Consider the following 22,529-nt stretch of genomic DNA (forward strand, 5'->3'; position numbering starts at 1 on the left):
TCTGGGTAAGCGGTGCGCTGGTTAATGTTGTAACACAACTATGTTTGCCCTATACCAACTACTGTGTGGACGTGTCTAACTCTACATCCAGCTTTTTTAGGAAGTTGCATGATGCTGATGTAAAGTGCTTAAGATATGTTCACATGCATATTGGCACCGGCCTTATGGAGGCTAGCAACGACAAAATCTGGGAACACGCACTGAAACCTTGGGCATTTAAGTCTCAGACCATAGGCAGCCCACACATCAGCAGTGTGACAAGCTGATGCTTCTTATTAGTGCTCTCCAGGTCCTCCGCGCTTTGAAAATCACGTGCTGCCCCAAAACTACAACTCAGTCGAACACAAACCTTACTCTAAACAAAGCTTCTTTCCTTCATGCTTCATGTCAACATTCAGGTTTATGCTTGGGTAATAAAACTGTACATGCAACTCATTAGCAGCTCCAAAACACAACTTAGTACGGTACAAAAAGCCCGCAGAATGACAACTTTTATAGCAATGTATTACGTCTTAAAACCATCGTGGTAGCATCATATTATGCATGGGCGTAGCTTCACAAAATGAGTTAGGGGGTGGGTGGAGGCCAAGCATCGGAAAACGACTTAACATAACCCTTAAGTCATGTCAACATGCAGGTTCCTCCCAGGGCATGGTCAACTATCTCTTCAAGGCGGAGGGGAGGGGGGGGGGGGAGGAGGGAGAGGTTCGAGCCTAAGTTAAGAAAGGGGAACTGGAGCTTCCACTCACCACCCAATTAAAGAGGATAACTTCATTCCCCGACCTCATGGCCTTCTTGTCTTTACACACTGCCCTTGACCGTGGTCTGCAAACCCCGGCAGACTTTGGCAAGATCTCACTGGGACAGAGGCGGACGCAGTTTCCAATCTGGGGCAGCTCGTTAATACTTGGGGGCAGAATTTTTTAACTGGAATACTGAGTGCACCATAATGTGTTGACATAAGCAAGTGGCAATATAACAGAAAATGACCAAATCTGAAGGTAGCTCATGTTTTGGAGCTAAGTATGGTCGAAAAGATCTGCTCCAAAGGATGTAGTTAACTACCCCATTTGAGGTAGCGTTCTCTGTGGCCATCCTACGCCAATAACATTAGCGTTTGCAGCTCACTTCAAAGCAGTAGGTCACCGCCGAAACTTGCCCATATCTTACGAGGTAGCTGTACAAACGCCGACATAAGAATCATTACTCATCATCTACCACATGCATAAGAACACAGAAATAGCGTAACACAACCATTGTATCTTGTTCTATGTCTCGCATCTGCGCAGCTTCCTTGCATGCAAAACACAACGAAGCCGGTGTTTTTGTGAGATGTGCATCCTCCAAAAAGGGGAAAAATTATAATATGATATTCCACGAAAATATGTATGGAATATTACAACAAATCAGCATTAAGCACCTTTGAACCAGTTCTGATCTTCCACAATATGTGGAAGACGATATAAATACGTGCCATTCACAACTTTTCGTCGAGTTGGCGTGGGATGATTACGCACACATAAACTATAACGCCCACCTACGTCAGAACCGCAGTATATTTACGAACAAAGCAGACTATGAAAATCACATTAGTTCCGTTCTTTATTTATCCATGAGAAATCATATACACCACTAGTTTCCAACGAATGTATATTAAACTGTCTGGAAATAAGCGATGTGCTGATTGGTCAAAGTTTTCGGACCAGCAGTCAGCTGAACTCGCCCCCCCCCCCCCCCCCCGCCAAGCAGTCGACAGCAGGACGAAGGCCACTGCGTGCGTATTAGTGCTGCCGCTGTTAAGCCCACAGGCTTGCAAGACGCAGACTTAAAAGCCCGCAGGGTTCTTAGCGATTATTGCTGATCACATGGCGGGCATTGGTGGGTATTGGTGTGTATTCAACATCTAGAATGATCCCACCTGCGCTTTCTCATCTACAAATTTGTACATAATTAAGTAGCCATTGCTGGTAATCAATGCCAATGGAAAAGGTCCCATTCGTTTGGAAATGAATGCCAAAATCGAAAAGTTACGTTTTATCTTAGGCTTTCCAGCTATAAAATGTGTGTCATTACATGGACATATAATTCATGACATGTCTTACCTTCAAGACTAGGCTACCATGCTAAATAACTGTCAAACCTACCGTTGGATGCAATTACGTAAATATCCCTTCTGAGGGGATGAAATCTCAACACAACCGCACGAACCGATCTAAAATAGTCCCACATTAGTGCAAAGTCCTGCCATGGGTAAAGCTTTTTATTCAAAAAGTGGGCTCCAGCTCTAGTCCCAACTGCTGAACTAAGTTTAGCCATTTATCCATCTCAGCCCATTTCAAACGTAAGAATAGTCTGTGAAAGTACACTTCTGGACCGTGCACACCATTTGGCGACTAAATCACAGGTCACAGAGAACACAAGATACGTGCAAATACTCAGTAACTTGTAGCCACATCTGGTATATGCAACTACACCAAACTGGCTCAAATGGCAAATACCATCCAACGCCTGGGTGGAACTGAAATCATGCCCCCTGCATGGAATTTCACTACATGTCGGTAGAATCCATAAAAGCAAAGCAATATAGTTGTATGCGGCTCAGAACTCCTCTGCAAAGTGGGTAACTTTACATAGTAATAGCGGCAATGCTTTTTTCTCTGCACAAACACTGATTCGGTATTAAGACAGGAGGAAAATTGCAGAAAAACACCGATTACCTTACCATTCCAGTGATCCGAGCCAAATTTTAAAATAAGACGCAACGAAGGACAAAATCGGCGCAAAAAAGGTTGGCCGTCAGCTGTTCAAGGCGCCCGGATGTGCAAGATGGCCTGTACTTACACGGCGTATGAACAAGCTCGTATTTGCCAGTCACGTTTGAATGAATCGTCAGCTTTCCAGGGGCGAGACTTGCGATTAGAATCATTAAAGGCGTACTCATCTCACACCAAGTACTGCGCTTGCCTTCTGTAACTTGCTATGTAACGCGGTGATACCGGGACTAGTGGGCACAAACCATAAGGTGTATACCTGTATTGAAGGTATTTGGAGCACAAGGGTACGTTCGTCCGAGGGAAAATTATTCAACGAATAATTATGCCTCCAATAATCATCTGCGAAGGTTCGCTATTTACGTTTGGCAGATTCAAAAGTCAAATTTTGCGTTAGATTGCAAGGAAACCGCATGCTGGTCTTGGTAGCTTGTACGGGACCGAGCACACCGACTAAACGACTAGATGCAGCCTGCGAGCAGTCATCGAGTCAGCTGTGCGGCTTGCTTGCGTGCGCAGGAAGCATGCTTGGAAATGTCAAGTGCAGCAACCAAGTGTCCAAGGATTTTTACATATAAGCCTTCAGGTCCAAAAAAAAAACACTTCGGCGATCGCGACATTTCACTTGGACGTTGCCAGAGGCTATAAAGAGCCTCTGGCAACTTGCAGTTAGCTGTTATTTTTAATTTATGCTTTTGGTATTTGGTTTTTGAAAAAATGGCAGAGGCGGCTTTTTTACTGAAATTGATATGATGTGGACATGGTCCCCTCTAAAATAAGGGTTGAGTTGCTGCTTGCTTGAGCCAGTTTTCTTATCGTTACAGTTCCGTTTTTCCGTTTCAAAAAGTGTGTCATGGTCCTCAATTCCCAGTCAGCATTTCCGATTGGGACCCATATGGGTCCCTGTTGGGCAGTCATATGGGGCCCACCTGAGCTGTCCACTTCGGTCTCATGTGGGCATGTCATGGGCAAACATCTGGGTCCCATAGGGGTGACCCTTGTGGGCCCATGTGTGGCCTAACCGGGGCACTCATGAAGTCTATCCAATGTTTACAACCGGGACCCATATGGGTCCGAGATAGGCAACCAAATAGGGCCCACCTTGACTTGCTACCTCGGGACCATGCGGGCATGTCATGGGCAACCAGCTGGGTCCCGCATAGAAGCCCACGTGGGGCCCTTGTGGGGCTTAGCTGGGACACACATGGGACACACCCGGGCATCCCAGTCGGGACCCGCCTGGATGACTCAGTTGAGACCCACACGGGCCAGTCCAGATGGGACCCATGTAACCGGATCCCTATAGCTAGCCCAGATGAGGCCTTTTTAACCACCCCAGATGGGCCCCAGTTGGGCTTAACCGATCTGCCACTTTAAATTCCATCTGAATGATCGACCAAAATGGTAAAGGTTTTCTACTCTCATCGAAAGAAAATAAATTCGCGACATCCACCTCTACGCAACCTCATTTTCTCTGGTCAGCCCTGGGTTACCGGGCTGCTCTCTTTAGTATCTATACGTACTAAACGTTGTAATTTTTAGTACGAATCGGTATTACAGACCGTTTGCTCTTTAAGCAAACATGCGTACTAAATATTCTCGAGGATGTGTTGCTCATATATGCTGAAAAGCTATAACTTTTTTGATACAGCGCACCGGTCTGAAATTTTCCGTGTAGCGTCATCAGAAGGCTAATATGTACCAAAACACGGATTTTGGAAAACATTGAAAAAAATCCGCACTTTTTATTGTGATCTTTCATATCGTGATGTTTCCGGTAACAGGGCGTATTGGTCCCAGATTTTGTGCTCATTGTGCTCAGGAGATCAAACTGCATTTGTGTAAAAAATTTACGCCAATTTGAGGAGTCCGCTGAGTATCGAAAATGAAAATGAGTCAAGCATGATAAAATGCAAGGCTGTGCGTGCATTTTGCGATGATGCACAAAATGCAATCAAGAACCACCCTTTAAAACGGAGGGCGGTTCCGCACCGGGATTACTGCACCCTAAAAAATGGAGGGTGGCCGCGCACCGGGCTTATAATCCCTCCAAAATGGAGGGTGGCTACGCAACGGGCTTACGTACCCTCCAAAAGTCTTTCAGATGGTTGTCCGTGTGAAGCATATGCGGATTGCCAGCCTTAGAGAAAAGCAAGTGCAAACATGCAGAATCCCATGCGAAAAGTCGGCTCTATACGTGATAGGCATCAAACGATCACGAAATCCATCAACTCGCTCTGAACCAGTCCTATTGTGAACACAAATTTTCGGCTGCCGGACCCGTGTCTCCAGCGGCTGGATGGTTAGCATACTGGTCTCGTACGTGGTAATCTCGGGTTCGAATCTCGACGACGGCTGCTGTTAAGCGGGTGGCTTCATGGTCTGTAGGTGTGGCGTGGTGATGCCAACTCGCTTCAATTCTAAACGGAATGAATTCTACTTTGGGCCTTTCGTACCGGACAGCAGCGTAGTTTCTAATGCCAGAGGGAGGACTAAAGATGGAGGAATCCGTCCCCCCAGGGGAAGGGAGTCCACACCCTACAGAAATAGTGAGGATCCCGTGAAGGTTGACGGTAAATCTAAATGAGGCCAGCAGCTTGTGTTAGAAACATAATGTGTTATGTTATGTGTAAAGTGTGTAAACATTATGTGTAATGTAATGTGTAAAATGTGTAAATATTATGTGTAATGTAATCTGTGAAATGTGTAAACATGAGCGAAAAGTTAGGTGCACACGACCTTTCCGGGCAATTACTTAAAAATCATTCCGTCCCAGCCGGGATGTCTACCAGCTGCCATTCTGGCTGCATGGAGGCGGGTTCGGCTGATGGGTTCGTCCGGAGGCCCTCACAGGTGTACGTCCTACATTGTTGCCCTCCCTGGCGTGGAAGGCGGGCTTTGGCGGCTTCTGGCTGGGGCATTTTACCTGGAATATGCGCAAGAGCCCTCATTGGGGCAACAGGATCTCTGAAAACCGCAGGTCATCCAATAACTAGCACAGAGACCCATGTTTGGCCAACGGACCCTAAAACGGGGTGAAGGGCCCCGCAAGGGCCCCGGGTCACCTCTGGCCGACTCGGGACTCTTTCCGTCACAGGACCCCCTGCTGGACACTATGGGGGCCTGACCGTCAAAAGACCACTCATTTTGTAGGGACTGCGACCAATGCAAATCGCGGGCCTCGGTCTTGTTCATGCTAGAGGAATGGGGCTTCAGGGATCAGAACAACACGGAGTCAACTATTCGATGTAGTGGTCTCCGGCCGAAACAGGTGCCCGCACTGTCCCAGGGGTCCACATTCGGCGAAAGAGGCATATTGGCTGCCATTTGCGATCACAACCACACGGGCCAGGATGGCCTGTAGCCCTGTCGACCCTTACGGGCATTCAGCCTTCCATCGGCCCGTTTATCGTCAGTCTTGAAGGACACATCGGTCCCTCTTCACGCACCCTCGTACACTCTCTGACCAACTCGGGAGTTCTTGTCAACACCGGACCTCCGGTTAGGCGCTGTGTGCCCTTGGCCGACACAGGGGCCCCTCATTGGCTCGGGGTGCATCGACCAATGTAAAGCGTGGGTACTGACCTTGTCCCTGCCTGGGAAACGGGCTCCCAGACGCAGGCCGGGGTCCAATCGGTGTAACGGGCCCTCTGGCTGTTCTCTGAGGGTCCGACCTGCGCTCCCTCAATGACATTTAGCCAGCCCTTCGGGTCCCATATCGGATTGACGGTGCTCCCATTTGAGATTTCGTCGTGGTCACCTACATGTCACTTCAGGCTTAGGATCAATCACTTTCTCCCCACGACAGTCTGAGATCAGGGGCAAATTGAGTTCGGAGGAGGGGCAAAAATTGGAAAATGATAAAAGTGTCCCCCAAAACGTAAGGTAACAAGCAGGGGCGGATCCAGAGAGGGAGGCCACGAGGCATGCCCTTCCCTCCCCCCCCCCCCCGTTGGGCCCCGAAGAGACCCATTGGCTCCGGGGGGGGGGGGGGGCGTAGTCGGCCGAACAGGTGCGGTTTTTTGACACAAAACGCAATAAAACTGGATATCTCTGGACTTTCAGCCTACCAAGAACAGTTGTAAGCGAACGTGAAGGACTTATGAGAAGTCCTAAAAATTACTCAGTGATTGGAAAAGTTGTGAACTGGAAATTTTAAGCCCTTAGCACACCTACACCCTTATCGGGGGCCCATCTAATGGCCTATTTGGGCACATTCAGTCGTTCGGGGTGCGACTAAACCTTTCTCATTTCCTCACCTCTCAAAAGCATTTGTAATTTCTGCTTAAGACAACATGAAAAAGAATACCACCACAAGAAGAACTTGATATTTGTTCAGTTCTAGCGCATTACTGACGTAATTGCTTAATGACACGGATAAAACCGTTAAATAGCCTTGGATAAAACCCCGCATTGATATGCACTAGAAGGTTGATAGACTTGTCATTGATTTCCCTGTCGTATCTGTAACACACCTAGAATCGATGAAAGCAGCAGGGGAGGTTGATCAGGCTGTGGTTGATGATCAGAAGTGGTTGAAATTGCTCGTGCGCAGTCATGCCGCTCCCCGTTCGAAACACCTTCAAAGCTTTATCGCGCGTCTGGAGCAACCTTTCCACAGGGCTATTTAACGTTGAAACGACAGTGTCCTTGGTGGCTTGTGTGTACCAAAACTGTATGAGGAATAACTGAGGTAAATGTGTGAACGAATATACATGCACATTTTTATTGATCTTGAGTGGTTGGGCGAGACTTGTCAGCCAATTCTCTATTAAAAGCAGTCACTGTTTCCACCCCTGAGTGGCGTGGCTCCCTTTCTTGACACCACTAAGATTGGGTTTGTTACATGCATGTGTGACACAGATACTGAAAATGAGAAACAGGACCCTAGCACTGCTCTGGTGTATTCAGTTCCTGAGTAAAGTTGAGTGCTGTGTAAAGACCAAATGCATGAAGACCATTTAGTCATCTGACAATATGGAACAACATCAGACAACATCTGACATCAACATGACAGAGACAGCATCTGACAGTTTGGATCACACTGCATGATCAGGTGATTTTCAGTTACAGTCCTTGTCAGAGTTGGTGTCAGAATTAGCTTTGATATTAATAAATATGCTTAATTTACCAATGGCTGTCAATTGAAAATGAATCTTCTCAGTTTGTCAAGTAGGTAGTGTTGCAGCCTGGAGTTTGGAAATGATGTCCAAACTTATCACCAATCTTTTTGTCTTGCATTTAACTGAAAAGACAGAATTAAGATTGTCAGAATGTTGCTGACTTTCTTCATAGGTTGGCATAATGCAAGATGTTCTGCCTACAACAAGGGCATAGTTTTGGAAGACTATATCCCTGTTCAGTTGGGGTGGGGGGGTGGGGGGGGGGGGCTGAACACCGAAAAACAACATCGCCTGCCCTCAAGAGATTCCAACAAATGGGTTACTCTACAGATCTTGCTCAGCTTGTTCTCAAATTGAGAGGGGGGGGGGGGCTATGCCAAAGTTAATAAGCAAAGTCTCTCCCCTCAACTGAAAAGGAAATGACACCTGCTTTGCGATAAGACTGGAAATTTCATTTTGTTGTAAGGTGTGAGAATGGTGCAAAGGTGGATGTGCTAATCTGCCTCTTGAAGATTAAATAGTGTAACTGACCTTTTGTCATTTAGTCCATCCCAATGGCTCAGTTGATTAGAATGCCTGGCTTCTGGTTCACCTACCCGTGGCGGGATGGGTTCGAGTCGGTTTCGGCAGCCGCTATTTCACATTGACAGGTATGGCCCACAGCCGGTGGCAGCGGACACGTGAAAGGTCAGGGGACGTTAGAGAGCAGGACAGACTGTGCCGCACATTGCATCACGTTGAACTTTCTGCCATCGAATTTTGCCGTTGACATGGAGTTGCGAAATGGGATGGTAGGGATCAGGATGAATCCATCCATTCAAAAGGTTCGGATTAAATCTGTTAAAAAAGGGGTACTAATGCGGTGGCATGACTGTTGGTCGCATCACAAACTCGTCTAGCTCACCTGAAACCGATTTTTTTAGGAGCACGATGTATTTTAAAGTCACACGTTACATGGAAGTAAGCGTTTTGGTAAAAAATATCAGTAGTTGCAGAGCACTGTACCGAATCCAGGCCATGGGACGGCTCCGTGGACTCTAGAAACCATAAAAGATGCTCGAATATGTCCATAATCACAGGCAAAAGTACGCGTCATGTGTGTGAATAGCATGTGTAATTGACCGTGTTATGATGCCTTTCTGAATATCCAAAGTCATTCAGTCAGGCATTGGGCCTGGTCACCGCCAGATCCGAAAACAATGCCGGAGCGTCGCAGACGAACACTACCACAATTGGTCAGCGGTTGCGAGATTCAGCTACACAACCCCGAACTGTGCATCCACACAATTACGCAGCCACCGGTGATAAGTGATACAAGCCCATTCGCACCGTGCGACTGCAGTACAGCACCCTCCGTCAAACGATAAGGATCATGCCTACTGAATGTGCTACCGAATTTCTCCCCGGCAGGCAGGAGGTCGGGCAGCCCTTCTTGATCATTTATTTGCAGTCAACGTCAATGGCAGCAACACCTCATGCCCTTAAAATCGGGCTGAGACGCCCTGGCGCCTATTCTTTGTCCCTGCCACCCGCCCTTATTCCTGAGCTCCTGGCTACCAACACACTAAGCAATGTGAGATATCAACCTTTTACCTAATCCAAGGGGATGCCGATCCACACAGCCCAGCAGAGTGTAAGTGTCGGCATAAATTGCTTGATAATCCCAGGACACAAGTCTTGTGAACAGCATTTTTGAGAGATACTATTACACCAAACTGTCTGGAGCACATTCCAACGTCATCACTTGGAATCACACGGCAAGAAAGGGCCAGCCGGTTACCCATTCATTATGGGTAGTCATGTGGTCGTTTATGCAGCAGTCCACTTGCTTCGGGCGCGCAAGCAACAGTCCGTACTGGCGGGCGTGATGAGCCACCAGGCCGTCCACGCCGCACATCACGATACTGTTCCGCACGAGCACTTTTGCCAGCCGCGTCGTGATACTGAGCCGCGGCAATGGACATGCGGCACTCGATGAACGGAAAAAAGACACTGGGCAGGGACAGCTCGCCAGCCGGGGCGTGCGACGACGCCAGCGCACTCCGAGTCGGGCTGCGCCTGCAGCGTATTGAGATGGTCGCGCTGCAGGTACTGGCACACCTCGTGGGCCCTTCCGCCGCCGTTCACCAAGCCCGGGGCAGCAGCGGCAGCGGCAGCGGCACCGCTACCGGGACGACGGGCGGCAACCGGTTGGGCAGGTAGCAACGGCGGCGGAGCGGCAACCAGCTGGCGTTGGCGCGGCGCACCAGCTACGCCAGCTCGGTGGGCCCACTGCGCGGCGTTGGTGAAACAGGACAGGACAGCTACCGCTGAGCCTCGTCGAACTAGGCCGACCAGAATCCGACGGGCCAGCGGTGCACCTGGTGGTCATACTCCTGCGACTAGACGCACGCCGACCTTTGAAAGTGCACGAGGTCACAAACTGCCCCCAAACCACAGCACAGCTCCTAAACATGTATGCTCTTTTCCTTTTCTTTTCGCTTTTCTTCAATTTTTTTCCATTCAAATACAAAACAGTTGCTTCTTTGCTTGTGCCATGGGTCAACGGGCCTTTGAATATGTACAGAGCAGAGAAAAATGCACAGAGCAGGGAGGTAAAACAGTTTCCAACAGCCCGTTCAATTCCTCGTTCTGTGCAGTAACCAGGAGTGTGCAGGGGATTTTTGTGCGGGAATGGTCCAGCCTTGAGGTGTATCTGGAAGAACTCGGGGTGGCAGCATCTGAAGACCTTCACGTGCTTGCTGTCTTTCCTTGATACCCTGGTTTATATGTCAATAATTATTTGAAATGTCCTATTCCCTGGTATCATTCATTCTTTAACCCAATGCAAAAAGGCCAACGGGTTTTCCATGCAGATGGCAATGTGAGGCCATAGAAATGTGATAAAGTCATAAAAGGTACCATATATCAGTGGGATGTTACCATTGTTGAAAGCTGTAGGGTGGAATGATCAGCAGTCCGCATATATCTGATCAAGATTAGCGTCACGTCAATTACAGCACATAGCTGCCACAGCAAAAAACGTCATAATACATGCACAAAGCAGAGGCAAAACAGTTTTTAAAATTACCTCAGACTACACATCATTTCCCAGAATGATCTTTCTTTCCACAGCAAAGAAATCTCAGCCCTTTAAAATACTTAGCTCATTATGATTCTTAGTTACACTTGTTTTTACAGCTCAAGTACCACTGACCTAGTTTTTGGAAGTGGCATTGGATGCAGACAGTAGTTCTGACATTAAAACCAAAAAATGACAACAAAATGATAGTTGGAAATTCTAGATGCCTTCTCCATCCCACCAGTAGTTACACAAATGGCAATGGAGATCTTACCTCACATCAGATTCACAATGGGATTGACCCGACCATTTGACAAAGGAAACTGAACATCAAACCACAAATCGGACAGAGCTACTTAGATATTACTGTCCATGAGGCAAGTTCAATCATCTTCTGATAATAAAATAGTTTGCCATTACAATTGAAGAATAGTTTCAGCCTATCTAACTAGCTCGTTAGTCGTTGTTTGCGTTGCTCTTCAGCAGCCTTGCTCCGACCAAAAAATGCGAAGGACCCCCTACACACATTCACCGCGGGCGCGCCAATCCGCTGGCACAACGGAAAAACGTCAATAGTGCGCCAGATTTGAGCCATTGTCAAATCTTCTCAGTGATGTCAGCTGTTTTGATATTTTCACACAGGCATCAAACTGCTCTTGATGCCCGAGGAAATTGAAGGACTCTAGCCGCACCCTCTCCTAGTACCCTTTCACCTGTTGGTCAGCAGTGACAACGATACTTCCATTCTTCGCCACCAGGCGTCCGCACGCGACGATGGGAATGACGTGACCGTGACTACGGCTACCCTGCAATACATCCAGACGTCGCCGCCAGAGGAACGCATGTTCGGAGGGACGGTCCTTGGACCGCCCGCTGTCGGGACGCGCGGTGGAGAGTGTGGGCCTCGTCAGAGGAGTGGCCGGGCATGCTGACAGTCCGAGGAGGATGGTCCGAGTTTGGCGCATATGGGACAGAAGAGGCTGATTTGTAACGACACCTGGGAAAGGAGCCAGCCCGCTGGAGCCGGGAGGGGATCGGAGCAGCTGGCTGCCGCTGATGAAGGCGGTCCAGCGCTACCACACGCGAACCGCGACGCGGCCGCACTGGTGCTGCCGTACTGGCGTTCGGGCATGCTGCTGATGGGGTACAGCTTTAGTCTGCTTACCCGTGGACCGTGGCCCGAGGTAGACGGCAGAGCAGCTTCCGTGAACGTCTTCTGGGATCTGGTGACCGCGCGGGCCCGACTGCGACTTGGTAGCCGCGCGGGTCTGCCGCAGCTCGGTGGCCGCAAGGGTCTGACGCGGCTTGGTGGACGCGCGGGTCTCCTGCGACTTTGTGACCGCGCGGGCCCGCTACGACCCGTTTTTGTTTGACATTTACTTTTGGGTTTTAAACGGCCTTTATGCGCACCATTCGGAACTTAGTTCCGCCACAAAAAAAAGATTCGTGAAATAAAATATTGCGGGTAAATTATTTCATGTCAACAGTCAAAGGTCAGCAGTCATCCAATCACTTAATGGTTTGCCATTAGAAATGAAAACTCACTTGGTGTGAAAACAAAACAAGAATGAAACCAAAAGCTGTAAATAAGCAATATACATATATACATAATGATATATATATATATATATATATATATATAGCATATATATATAATATATTAATACATATGTGTGTGTGTGTTGTGTGTGGGTGTGTGTGTGTGTGTGTGTGTGTGTGTACATGAATGTGATGCTATGTCTACACAGTCACGTATGTCTAGCCGGTCTTGTCAAGACTTGACTGGAGGCCAGTGAGCCGGTTTGGGTCAGCCGCCGCTCATGATGACAGCGCCCGCGCGGTTCATGAAGTGTGATTCATCAGGGCCACCGCAAAGGACCCCTGTCGAACCTTATCTCCACCAAACTCTTCTTGGTTTCCACTAAACTCCCCTAGTAAAAGTTACTCTGCTTTCTTCTAGGCTAGACTATAGAGATCTCAGCTTTTGTGAAAAACAACTTTAGCCATCTTTGGGAAGCATGGCCCGTTTGCCCCCTTTCCCCTGGATCCGACCTTGATTTCGTCTCGCAGAAATCGCCAGGCGTAAAGCACCACGCGAAACATGAGAACCGCGATCTAAGGTCAAACGAAAGTGATTGCAGCGTTTTCGAAAATTATCTCTAGAAATATTTCTGTTCACAAATTTTTCTAGAAAACCGTCCGTTTTCACCGCTGTGAACCAGTTGCGAAACACCACGCAAAACACAAGGATCTCGATCCAGGGCCAAACGGACAAGATTGCAGCGGCATCAAGAATTAATCACTGATAGAGACATTTCTGCCCGCACAAACCTCTCTAGAACAATGGCCGTTCTCGTAGCCGTCACGATCCTGTTTGACCACATACCGTGAGTGACGTCAGGAGAGAGAGAAGGTCACGGACCCTACTTATAACCGTCACCAAAATAGGGCTCTGTAGGGGCTAAATAAACTCGTACCAAATTGTATGCCTCCGCACCAAAACATACATTACTTACCACCGATTGAAGTTTTTGCCACCAATATGGATGTTTTGAACGCCGTTTTAACAAACTCTATAACCATAATGAGTACTTAATTCACCAATATACGAGGCAAGTGTCCAGAAGAAACACTATTATCCACCAGCTGGCTGAGGGTTCCACCAGATAGGTGAAAATAAATCACCAAGATGCAGTAGAAAATCTAGATTTGCACCAGGATTCTAAATATTAGGCTCACCAGCAAAAAACGGCAATATTCTAAACCAAACTGGCATCACTTGTGAACGTTTCGGGACACGTCTGCCAAAAATCACATTGGATGTGCATTCTGAGAGCGAGTCGCTAACTAGCATTGAGTTTCGTGCATGCCTAAACATCCAGGAGCGCAGCCAGCTGGTGGTGGTGGGGACATATCCTCCCGCGAGGCCCTGAGTGGCCTTCAGGACCATCGGCACAGACTATCAGGGGCCAGATTGGAGGGCCAGAGGGCTGGCCGGGGTACGACCCCGGGGCGAAGGTCTGGCCCTCAAAGGTCAGCCAAAGGGACTCGTTGCGCCTGTCGGTGCTCCCGTGGCGACGAAGGCTTCTATGTAGGTCCGAGACTGTCGAGGCTGAGCAGTTGGCTCTGAGAAGGCTTGGAAGAAGGCATCCATTTACTAAGCAGCGACAAGAGCGGTGCCCGCGATTGTCACTGAAGGCCTCCTGAGTTGGTGGGACTCATGAAACAAGGTGGCTCCCTGTAACAAGGCGCAGAGTGCTTAACACGGGAGCCTGTGTCGGCAAGGGGCTCCTAGTCGGCCACAGGCTCATTTTGCTGAAGGGGGACAGGACGGGACCCTGAATGTCAGAAAGTCACTTGCGTTGCTAGAGTTCCTCTTGCCTGACATGGGATGGAAATACGAGAAATGACAAAGAAATGATCCAAAACGAGACAATATAAGCGTCTGACTAGTCCCGTACTCTAGAAAAGAACAGTGGCCCCTGAGAGCCCCTAGGTCCGGGCCTTAAAAGAGACCCGGGCCCTGTTTTAGACGTGGCCCGATAATCCTACCTGTCGTCCATACTGTAGTCCATATACGGGCTTGGGGAAAATGTTTTGTTGTTGTCGTCACTGTCTTTAAAACCTGACTCGATGAGTTTGGGACGAGAGAGCTGACGCTGAGCAGAATTGCTGTGTGTGCTCTGGGCTCCAGCCATTGTGCAATTACAATCATACGGCAGAATTTTATGGAAACAGCTGCTTGTACCATGATGCTTGGCACGGTCTCCCTGCCCTTTGAACTCCCTGAAATTTGGCGAGAGGCGAGAGCACAGAAGGTCAGCCAAGATCGAGAATACAGAGGTCCACCCCATCCCGCACCACCCCTACGTTATGGGCTCGCACTGGAATGCTCTCAGCCCGTGTCTAATTGTCTTAGATGTACCCCTGCGAGCACATTTATAGCGACTTAAGCCCCTATAGCGCCACGGGTGGGATGGGATCGCCAGGAGTTTATTTCAATTATTCTGCGGAGAGCGACAAGCTGTTGCTCTCTCGGTTATGATGTGATTCACTTCGGTGATGATATCCCCTTCACCTGTAGCCTTGAAGTCTGGTCGGCTTATGAAACCAGATTTTGATAATGAATTTGCACGATTGGTGATGACATAGCCTTTCGGTAATGAACTGACCGTTTCGGCTTGCTGACTCAGTTGGTGATCAGGGTGCGTATTTGGTGCTGAAAGTGGGCATTCTGGTTGTCCAATAAATTTGTCCCCCTAAGGTCACCGCCGGCGCGCGGCGCGCCGACAGTGGAGGCCGGGGAGGGGAGCGGGGCGGGGGCTGGTCTGCATGAAGCAGTGGGTCTGCGTGCGTGTTTTGACAGACGGCCTCCCAGCGCGGTGGAGGAGGGCGGACGGCAGGTGCGCGCGTGACCGCCGCGCCGGGTGGGACTGGCGGTGCTGCGGGCGCGAACGGAGCCACGACACGACCACCCAACCAGAGGGCCGCGCTAGACAGAAGATCGGAGCAATGACCATCCAACCAGAGGGCCGCATCACACAGAAGACCGGGGCAACGGTGCAGAAGCGGAGCAGGCGAGCAGTTGTGTAACGACGAAACGCCATCACATCTGGCGGGAATGCAGCAGCGGCACCAGAGGGTCACAGCACCGTTGGTGGACGAGTGACCAGCTGGTACAGCCGGCGCCCAAAACGCCCGGACGGCACACAGCGCACCCCGCATGCATCGTGAATTTTGAGGTGGGAAAAAACACACTTTGTTCCGTCCGCGTCATCGCGTTTGCTACATAGCTTGAACAGATCACAAGGTGTGCCGGGTTACAGTGGATGTCTCTAGCACATAGTGTTGATAACATCTGACGGACGATCCAATACCATCGCCGGGCGTAAAGTGCACCGAGTGACGTCACGCGTCAAGGCGACAGGACACTCGCGATCGCGGAGCGAACCTAAACAAGCTGGCCACAGGAGCGACACTTTTTACCATACACAGATGGTGCGATCGATCGACTCTCCCGCTGGCGTCGGCGCTGGCGGATCGCTGGCGTGTGCAGTACCGATGTGTGGCAGGGTGTGGGCGTGCGTCGGCTCCAGCCGGCGACGTCATTGGCTGCTGCTGTGCGCCGCCGCGCCGCTGCTTCTCTTCCTGCTCTGGCTGGTGTGGTGGCGTCCCGACCCGGCGCTCGTGGCCGTCTTCTACCCTGCCGCCGCTGAGCGCGGGCCTCCTCTTGCGGCCGTCGACTCGGAGCGCTGGCTGACTGTGCCTGTGGCGCCGCCGCTCCCGCCCGACGGCTGTATCTTCCTGCTGGAGACGTCGGGCCGGCGCCACATCACCCCGCGCGAGTGGTGCACCGTTGAGTCGGCGGCGTCCGCGCACCCGAGCATGCTCGTCGTGTTGCTAGCCGCAGCGCCACGCCTGCGCCGCTCCGCGCTCACCGACCGGCTGCTGGAGCGCAATAACACAATCCTGGCGCGGCTCGACTTTGGGTCGCTGTTCGCCGACACGCCGTTCGAGCGGTGGTACCAGAGTCGCGCCGTGCTGCGGTCGCCCTGGCCGGTGGTCCACATGAGCGACGCGGCGCGTTGCAGTGCTGTTGCACCACGGCGGCATCTACCTCGATACGGACGTAATTGTACGCCGCTCACTGGCCGGTGAGAAGAGAGAGGGAAAGAGGTAGAGAGGAAGAGAGTGGGAGGGAGGGAGGGAGACAGTTGGAGAGGGGTGGGGAAGAGCAGGAGGGGACGGACGTCCGTGCTGTTGTCATACGGGGATGGTTTCGAGTCGTGGGTGGGTACGAGTCCAGCAGTTGCCGAGGTACTGTGGCGTGACCAGGCGGACAAGCTCCCCATTTGAGGTCGCAAAGACACTCTCGGTGTCAAAGGCAACATTACTGTAAAACGCTCTCAAATAGGGGTGTCTATTTTTATGCTTGTTTGGGGGAACCGAGTGGCCCATGATGTCCCCCCGCTTATTTTGTGTCAACGGACTTACACTTTGTTCTGACGAGTGTCAGTTTGTACTGCAAATTGTATTATCATTTTTAAAAACCTTCAAATTAAACAGTATAGCAGTCCTGCAAGGACGAATCCACGGAAGGAGGCGAAACTGGAGACACCTTCTGATATGGAAGAAGGCAGATCTCTAGAAGCCGCCTTAGCGTGCGAAGGCACACTTTGAAGGCGGCCAGGGCCGGCAGCACGTACTCTTGGTTGGATACGGTACAGGGATAGTCATTAAGGACTTCGGTTATTTCCGTTCTCCGTTGCTTTTCAGCATTACATGTCAGGCGTTCGTGTGTCGTGTGGCTCAAGCTGCGCAGTCTGCTGATCGCTTACGCGCTCAGCTGTTACGTGCGATCTGGCGGTGAGGGCAAACACGACTTACATGGCCAGGGTAGGGGTTGTCAAGCGTTGATATGTGCGTTGCTCAGTAAGCAAACATATCTGTTTCATTTCTATGAGGCGACTGCATTATGGTGATAGATATTGGATGCATTGATGAATACAGTTACGAGGTTTGGAGGCCAAGCCATCTCGGTAAATTATACAGTCTACTCTAGTTTGGTTTTGTCGTCCTTGGAGAAGGTCGCTGCGCCTCCCTTGTAGAATGCTGCTCCATCTAAAGTGCAATTTTAGTGCGAATCACGAGCGTTGCGGGAAAATGTCTGCCTGAATTCGGCGTCGTACCACATTTTGCATTTAACCTACGCCATGGCATCAATAATTGTGCATAATACCATGATTATTGAGGATGCTCAACAATCGGCCTATATTGACTGATAGTTGAGTAGAAGTAAGATTAAAAGCAAGCTGCTTGAATTGCGTGAGTAAAAGTGCGCTGTCAAAATAACGTTGAGGATGAGTTTGTTCTAATAGTGGTGTAGCAAATGCATGTGTCATTCATAGAACCGCTACATGTATGTTTATCATATTTTTGTTGCACAGCCTGAGGTGCGCGTAAATTTCTCTGTAATGGATGCATGTTATATTAGGTGTCATTTTAATTTTACGTGAACTAGTTCTTCAGCGTGCTAAATGACCAGCCTACAAAGAAGTTTGAATTATTTGCGTAAGATTGCGCAGCATTCAATTTCACCATTTCCTGCTGCACACAGCGATACACGTGAGACCTGAAACCCTTGCAACCTAAATGTCCGATTTGATTTCGAATCGTCGAATTTCCTGCAATGGTAGAAGAGCGCAGCTACATAATTAAAAATAAAATACCACACGAATGAATCTCAAACTGTTTCGAAATATTGTCCAAAAGGCCCAGTGCCGTCAAAAACGATACCACTTTTCCAATTAATGGTGCCATGTGTTTGTCAAAGTTTAGCCAAGGATGACTGCTTTTTATGTCACAGGTGACATAATTCGACACAAATGATTAAGGGGCAATTTACAGACATCGTCTTTGTACAAGTTTTTTGCCTGCAGGGTGAAAAACGCCCGCCAAAAAGTATATTTTTGCGCAAAGACACCAATGATCGGGCCGTAAGCCCGACGACGACAGAGCGCTCAAAGCATTTTGGCCGCGTTCGTAGTGTTGCGAAATGCGTCGTGGCATGTTCGTCTTCCAGGACAAGTGGTCTTATGTGGTCCGCCAACGAGGGTCGTTTAGCCGTTAGCTTGATGGTGTAAGCTTGGTTACAGGGCAGCCCACGGCCGTGCAATCGCATTGCACATTAAATGACCTTTCATGCTATTCGGATAAGAGGCCGAGGCAAAGTGGATCTGTTGACGATGTATTACAGTTATGGGATGGCTAATTAACACACGCTCGGGTAGGGGTGGGGCTCAAATTGACCCCCCCCCCCGAAGGTTTTTTTCCAAAATGGTTTCCAAACGGCGCGGCTTAGCCGCGCCAAATTTTGCGTTGCTGTAGACAATTGAGTTGAGAATAGTCGGGCACCAAAAATGGAGATGTACCTTTTAAGGTCGCTGACCTATGGTCGGTCAAAGTCGGGCCATGGTTTCAGCGAAGGCAATTTCTAGGGAGTCGTTCAATCTGATCCAATAAGTGTTAGACGAGGCCCACCTTTCCGAGATACTTTGTCAGGTAACATAACAACTGAGTGAACAAGTTACATTATCTAGGGTCAGGTATAAAGGTTAGACCAAAGGCAAAACCAGCTTGTATTATTACACTGGGGCTTGCTTTCTGAGGTGATTTCTGGCGCCCATTTCCAATTTGTTCATAACAGGAACCACATTATACACCCTTCACGGACTTCTTTAAGACCACAGCAGGTCATTGACCAAAAATGACTCGGGTCAGCATTTTGTTCTTAGGAACATGCTGCCTAACGTAATCTTAGTCGCTTTTTCAAATGCAAAACTTAATGCAGTCTCGTCTGATCTTAGTCACCATGGTCTTTAAAGACTAAAAAAGGTCACTGACCTTAAATGAGCGTGTGCCCTTTTGCATAGAACAGTTACCTTGGTTTTAGGGGCCCTTTGAAAACTAACCTGGAATTTGACCTTGTTTGACCTTACTCAACGCGAAGGTCATGACCTAGGAACTTCAAACTTTGGCCTCAATGAGTTCACGTACAGGTCAAGACATCCTGTGAATTTAGTGTTTCTAGCTCTCTTAGTTCCTGAGATCTCAGGAGGTTCAATCTGACCTCCCACCCGAGCGAAGGGCGTCGAATCGGCCACCCGGGCGTGTGTCAAAAGTGACAGCGAGGCTCCATGTTCGGCATGGAACCATATCAAAAATCTATCTTGGCAACATTTTTCTTTTCTGCGTGGTTTTTCATTTTGACTGCTCTGAATCCATCATTTAAACTATATATTGATGAAATAAAAAGTTGCAACTTAGTTGTGATGTCTCTGAAAAATTACAACAAAGAATAAGGGGCGCCAGCATCATGCTTGGATGCGGACAAAAGCTAACGTTTGACGGACAGAAAATCTCAAATTATAAGGTGGTTAACCCCAATGTTTAAAGCTTCCCCTCCACTGGGACGTAATATTGAGGTTGCGGCTTCATGTTCTTCAGCTGTACCCTCCATAGCAACGCCACTACAAGGAGGACAACGTCACTACAAGAATGAAAGAAGATCGTCTTTGTATAATTGTCATCTCTTTTCTACGTTTTTGTAATGTTCCATCCCAAAATATGGAAAGGCCAAGCTAACACTGGGGGAAGGGGTAAATCCACATGGGGGGGGGGGGGGGCAGAACACTCACAAAAGAAAACAAATAGACACCCGTGTCCAAAATGTCTCTACAAAATCAAAAAGTGGCCCCCAATGCCTGCAAAGTGAATCCCGAGCATATATAATCAGGCCGATACGCGACGAAGAGAGGCCTAATGACGGGAAAAGCCTCTATAACCCAATTTGTCCTCCTCTTGCCCCCTCCGAGCTCCGCCATTCTGGAGATGATGATGATTTGTGTCTATGGTGATGTGTAGCAGGCATAGGGCAGTTGCTGCTGTTGCCGTAGTAGTTGCATGTTGTTTTGCTGCACGGCCTGCTCTGTCTCGCGCGCTACCTGCGATCCGTCACTGGGTAACCAGCGTCCTCCGGTGATTGCTGGACCCAGTGGCGCGTGACCCGATCAGCCGCCAATCTAGGTCAGGCCCGTGACCTTCGTCTGCCGCCACGGCCGCAGCGCTGGACGATGGTGCAGGCCTGGAGTCGGAGCGAGCCGTGGCGTCGGGTGTGCTCAAGTTCAGCCGCGACTCGGCCGTGCCGCGGCTGCTGGCAAGCTGCCTGACAGAGGGTTACGACCCGTACAACTGGGGACACAACGGGCCCGGCGTCGTCACCGAGGTGCTCATCGAGGGCTGTGGCCTCCGACACCCGCCGTTGACGACCACCCACTGCGGAAACTACACCATCTACGGACGGTGAGCGCGGACGGTCACCCCACCATCTACGGACGGTGAGACGGACGGTCACTACACCATCTACGGACGGTGAGCGCGGACGGTCACCCCACCATCTACGGACGGTGAGAGCGGACGGTCACCCCACCATCTACGGACGGTGAGCGCGGACGGTCACACACCATCTACGGACGGTGAGCGCGGACGGTCACCCCACCATCTACGGACGGATGAGAGCGGACGGTCACCCACCATCTACGGCGGTGACGGCGGTGACCACCCCACCATCTACGACGGTGAACGGACGGTCACTACACCATCTACGGACGGTGAGCGCGGACGGTCACCCCACCATCTACGGACGGTGAGCGCGGTGACCACCCCACCATCTACGACGGTGAACGGACGGTCACTACACCATCTACGGACGGTGAGAGCGGACGGTCACCCCACCATCTACGGACGGTGAGAGCGGACGGTCACTACACCATCTACGGACGGTGAGAACGGACGGTCACCCCACCATCTACGGACGGTGAGAGCGGACGGTCACTACACCATCTACGGACGGTGAGAGCGGACGGTCACTACACCGCCGACGGACGATGAGAACGGGACGGCTACACCATCGACGACGGTGGTGAGTGGGACCAACCTACGGCCAATGAGAGCAGACGGTCTATGCACCAATACCGACGGTAAACAGGGACCGCTTCACCATCTCCATTCGCCTGAGCGGGGACCGCTGCACCAGCTACGGCTGGTGAAAGCGGGACGACGTCGACACGAACCATGGACGGTAAGCGGGGGCCTTTACACCATTTGGCCGGTGAGCGCGGGAACCACTGCATCAGCTATGGCCGGTGAGAGCGGACGGAGACTGATGAAGGCATGCCACGTCCACGGAGAGGACGGTCCAGATAAAGTGTCAGACCAGCTGACGCCGCATTGGTGCAGAGCGTCAGCCGGCGGTGCAGCGCTGCTGATCGCGACCAGGTGAGACGTTCCGAGCAGGGCTGAGGCAGGCGGCGGGTCTCTCTGTTCGAACGATGCGTAGTAATCCGACACATGACGTGCTCAGGGTGGACTGTGCCTCCAGTCTAGGGTATGTTGTGGCGTGCTGCTGCGTAATGCTGTGACGTCGTGATCTCGGGCTACACGTGCACCCGTTTTTAATGCTTCGACAGGTGATTCGAAATGTTGCGTCACTCACACACAGCACAGCTGTGCCCCGTCCCGCCCGCCAACAGATGTGCCCCTCTGCGGTCACCATAACGTCGTCCTGACCTTCTCCCCTCCCACGGCCGCAGGCAGTGCTTTTACGCCATCCCATGGGAAAACTGGAGCCTGTTTCTGGAGCTGGACGCGCGGGACGCCGTGTTGGAGCGCGTGAACGCTCGCACTTGGTGCACACGTGGGGGCGGCACGTGCGCGAGCGCCGCGTGCCGCTGGCTCCGCGTACCACCAGCCTGGCCGAACAGTACTGCCCCTGGTCGCTGCAGCAGGGCGGGGCCGACTTCTAACCGGTGAGGCATGTCTTGGGCGACGTCTGTAAGGGGAGTTGACGCTTGACTATAACGATGGTCTTTTTTGCCTGTATTGCAGCCTCCTCCCCCCCCCCCCCCCCCCCCCCCCCCCCCCCCCCCCCCCCCACCCCCCCCCCCCCCCCCCCCCCCCCCCCCCCCCCCCCCCCCCACCGTCATAATTCACATTCTGGACAGCAGCAAGAGCGCC

At 50.5% G+C, this 22,529-nt stretch overlaps 1 protein-coding gene across 1 annotated transcript in view; it reads left to right on the top strand.

Annotated features, from left to right (window-relative positions):
• LOC119095788 (lactosylceramide 4-alpha-galactosyltransferase-like) overlaps nt 1-22,318 on the top strand; it is a 37,148-nt gene extending 14,830 nt beyond the window's left edge. The window contains exons 4-5 of the mRNA XM_037218644.1: nt 22,106-22,201; nt 22,264-22,318. Coding sequence (XP_037074539.1) covers nt 22,106-22,201; nt 22,264-22,318 — 151 coding nt within the window. The remainder of the gene's footprint in view (nt 1-22,105; nt 22,202-22,263) is intronic.
• Nucleotides 22,319-22,529: the final 211 nt, after the last annotated feature.

Source organism: Pollicipes pollicipes, unplaced genomic scaffold (genome assembly GCF_011947565.3).
Source record: "Pollicipes pollicipes isolate AB1234 unplaced genomic scaffold, Ppol_2.1 Scaffold_4219;HRSCAF=4965_pilon_pilon_pilon, whole genome shotgun sequence".
Lineage (NCBI taxonomy): Eukaryota > Metazoa > Arthropoda > Thecostraca > Pollicipedomorpha > Pollicipedidae > Pollicipes > Pollicipes pollicipes.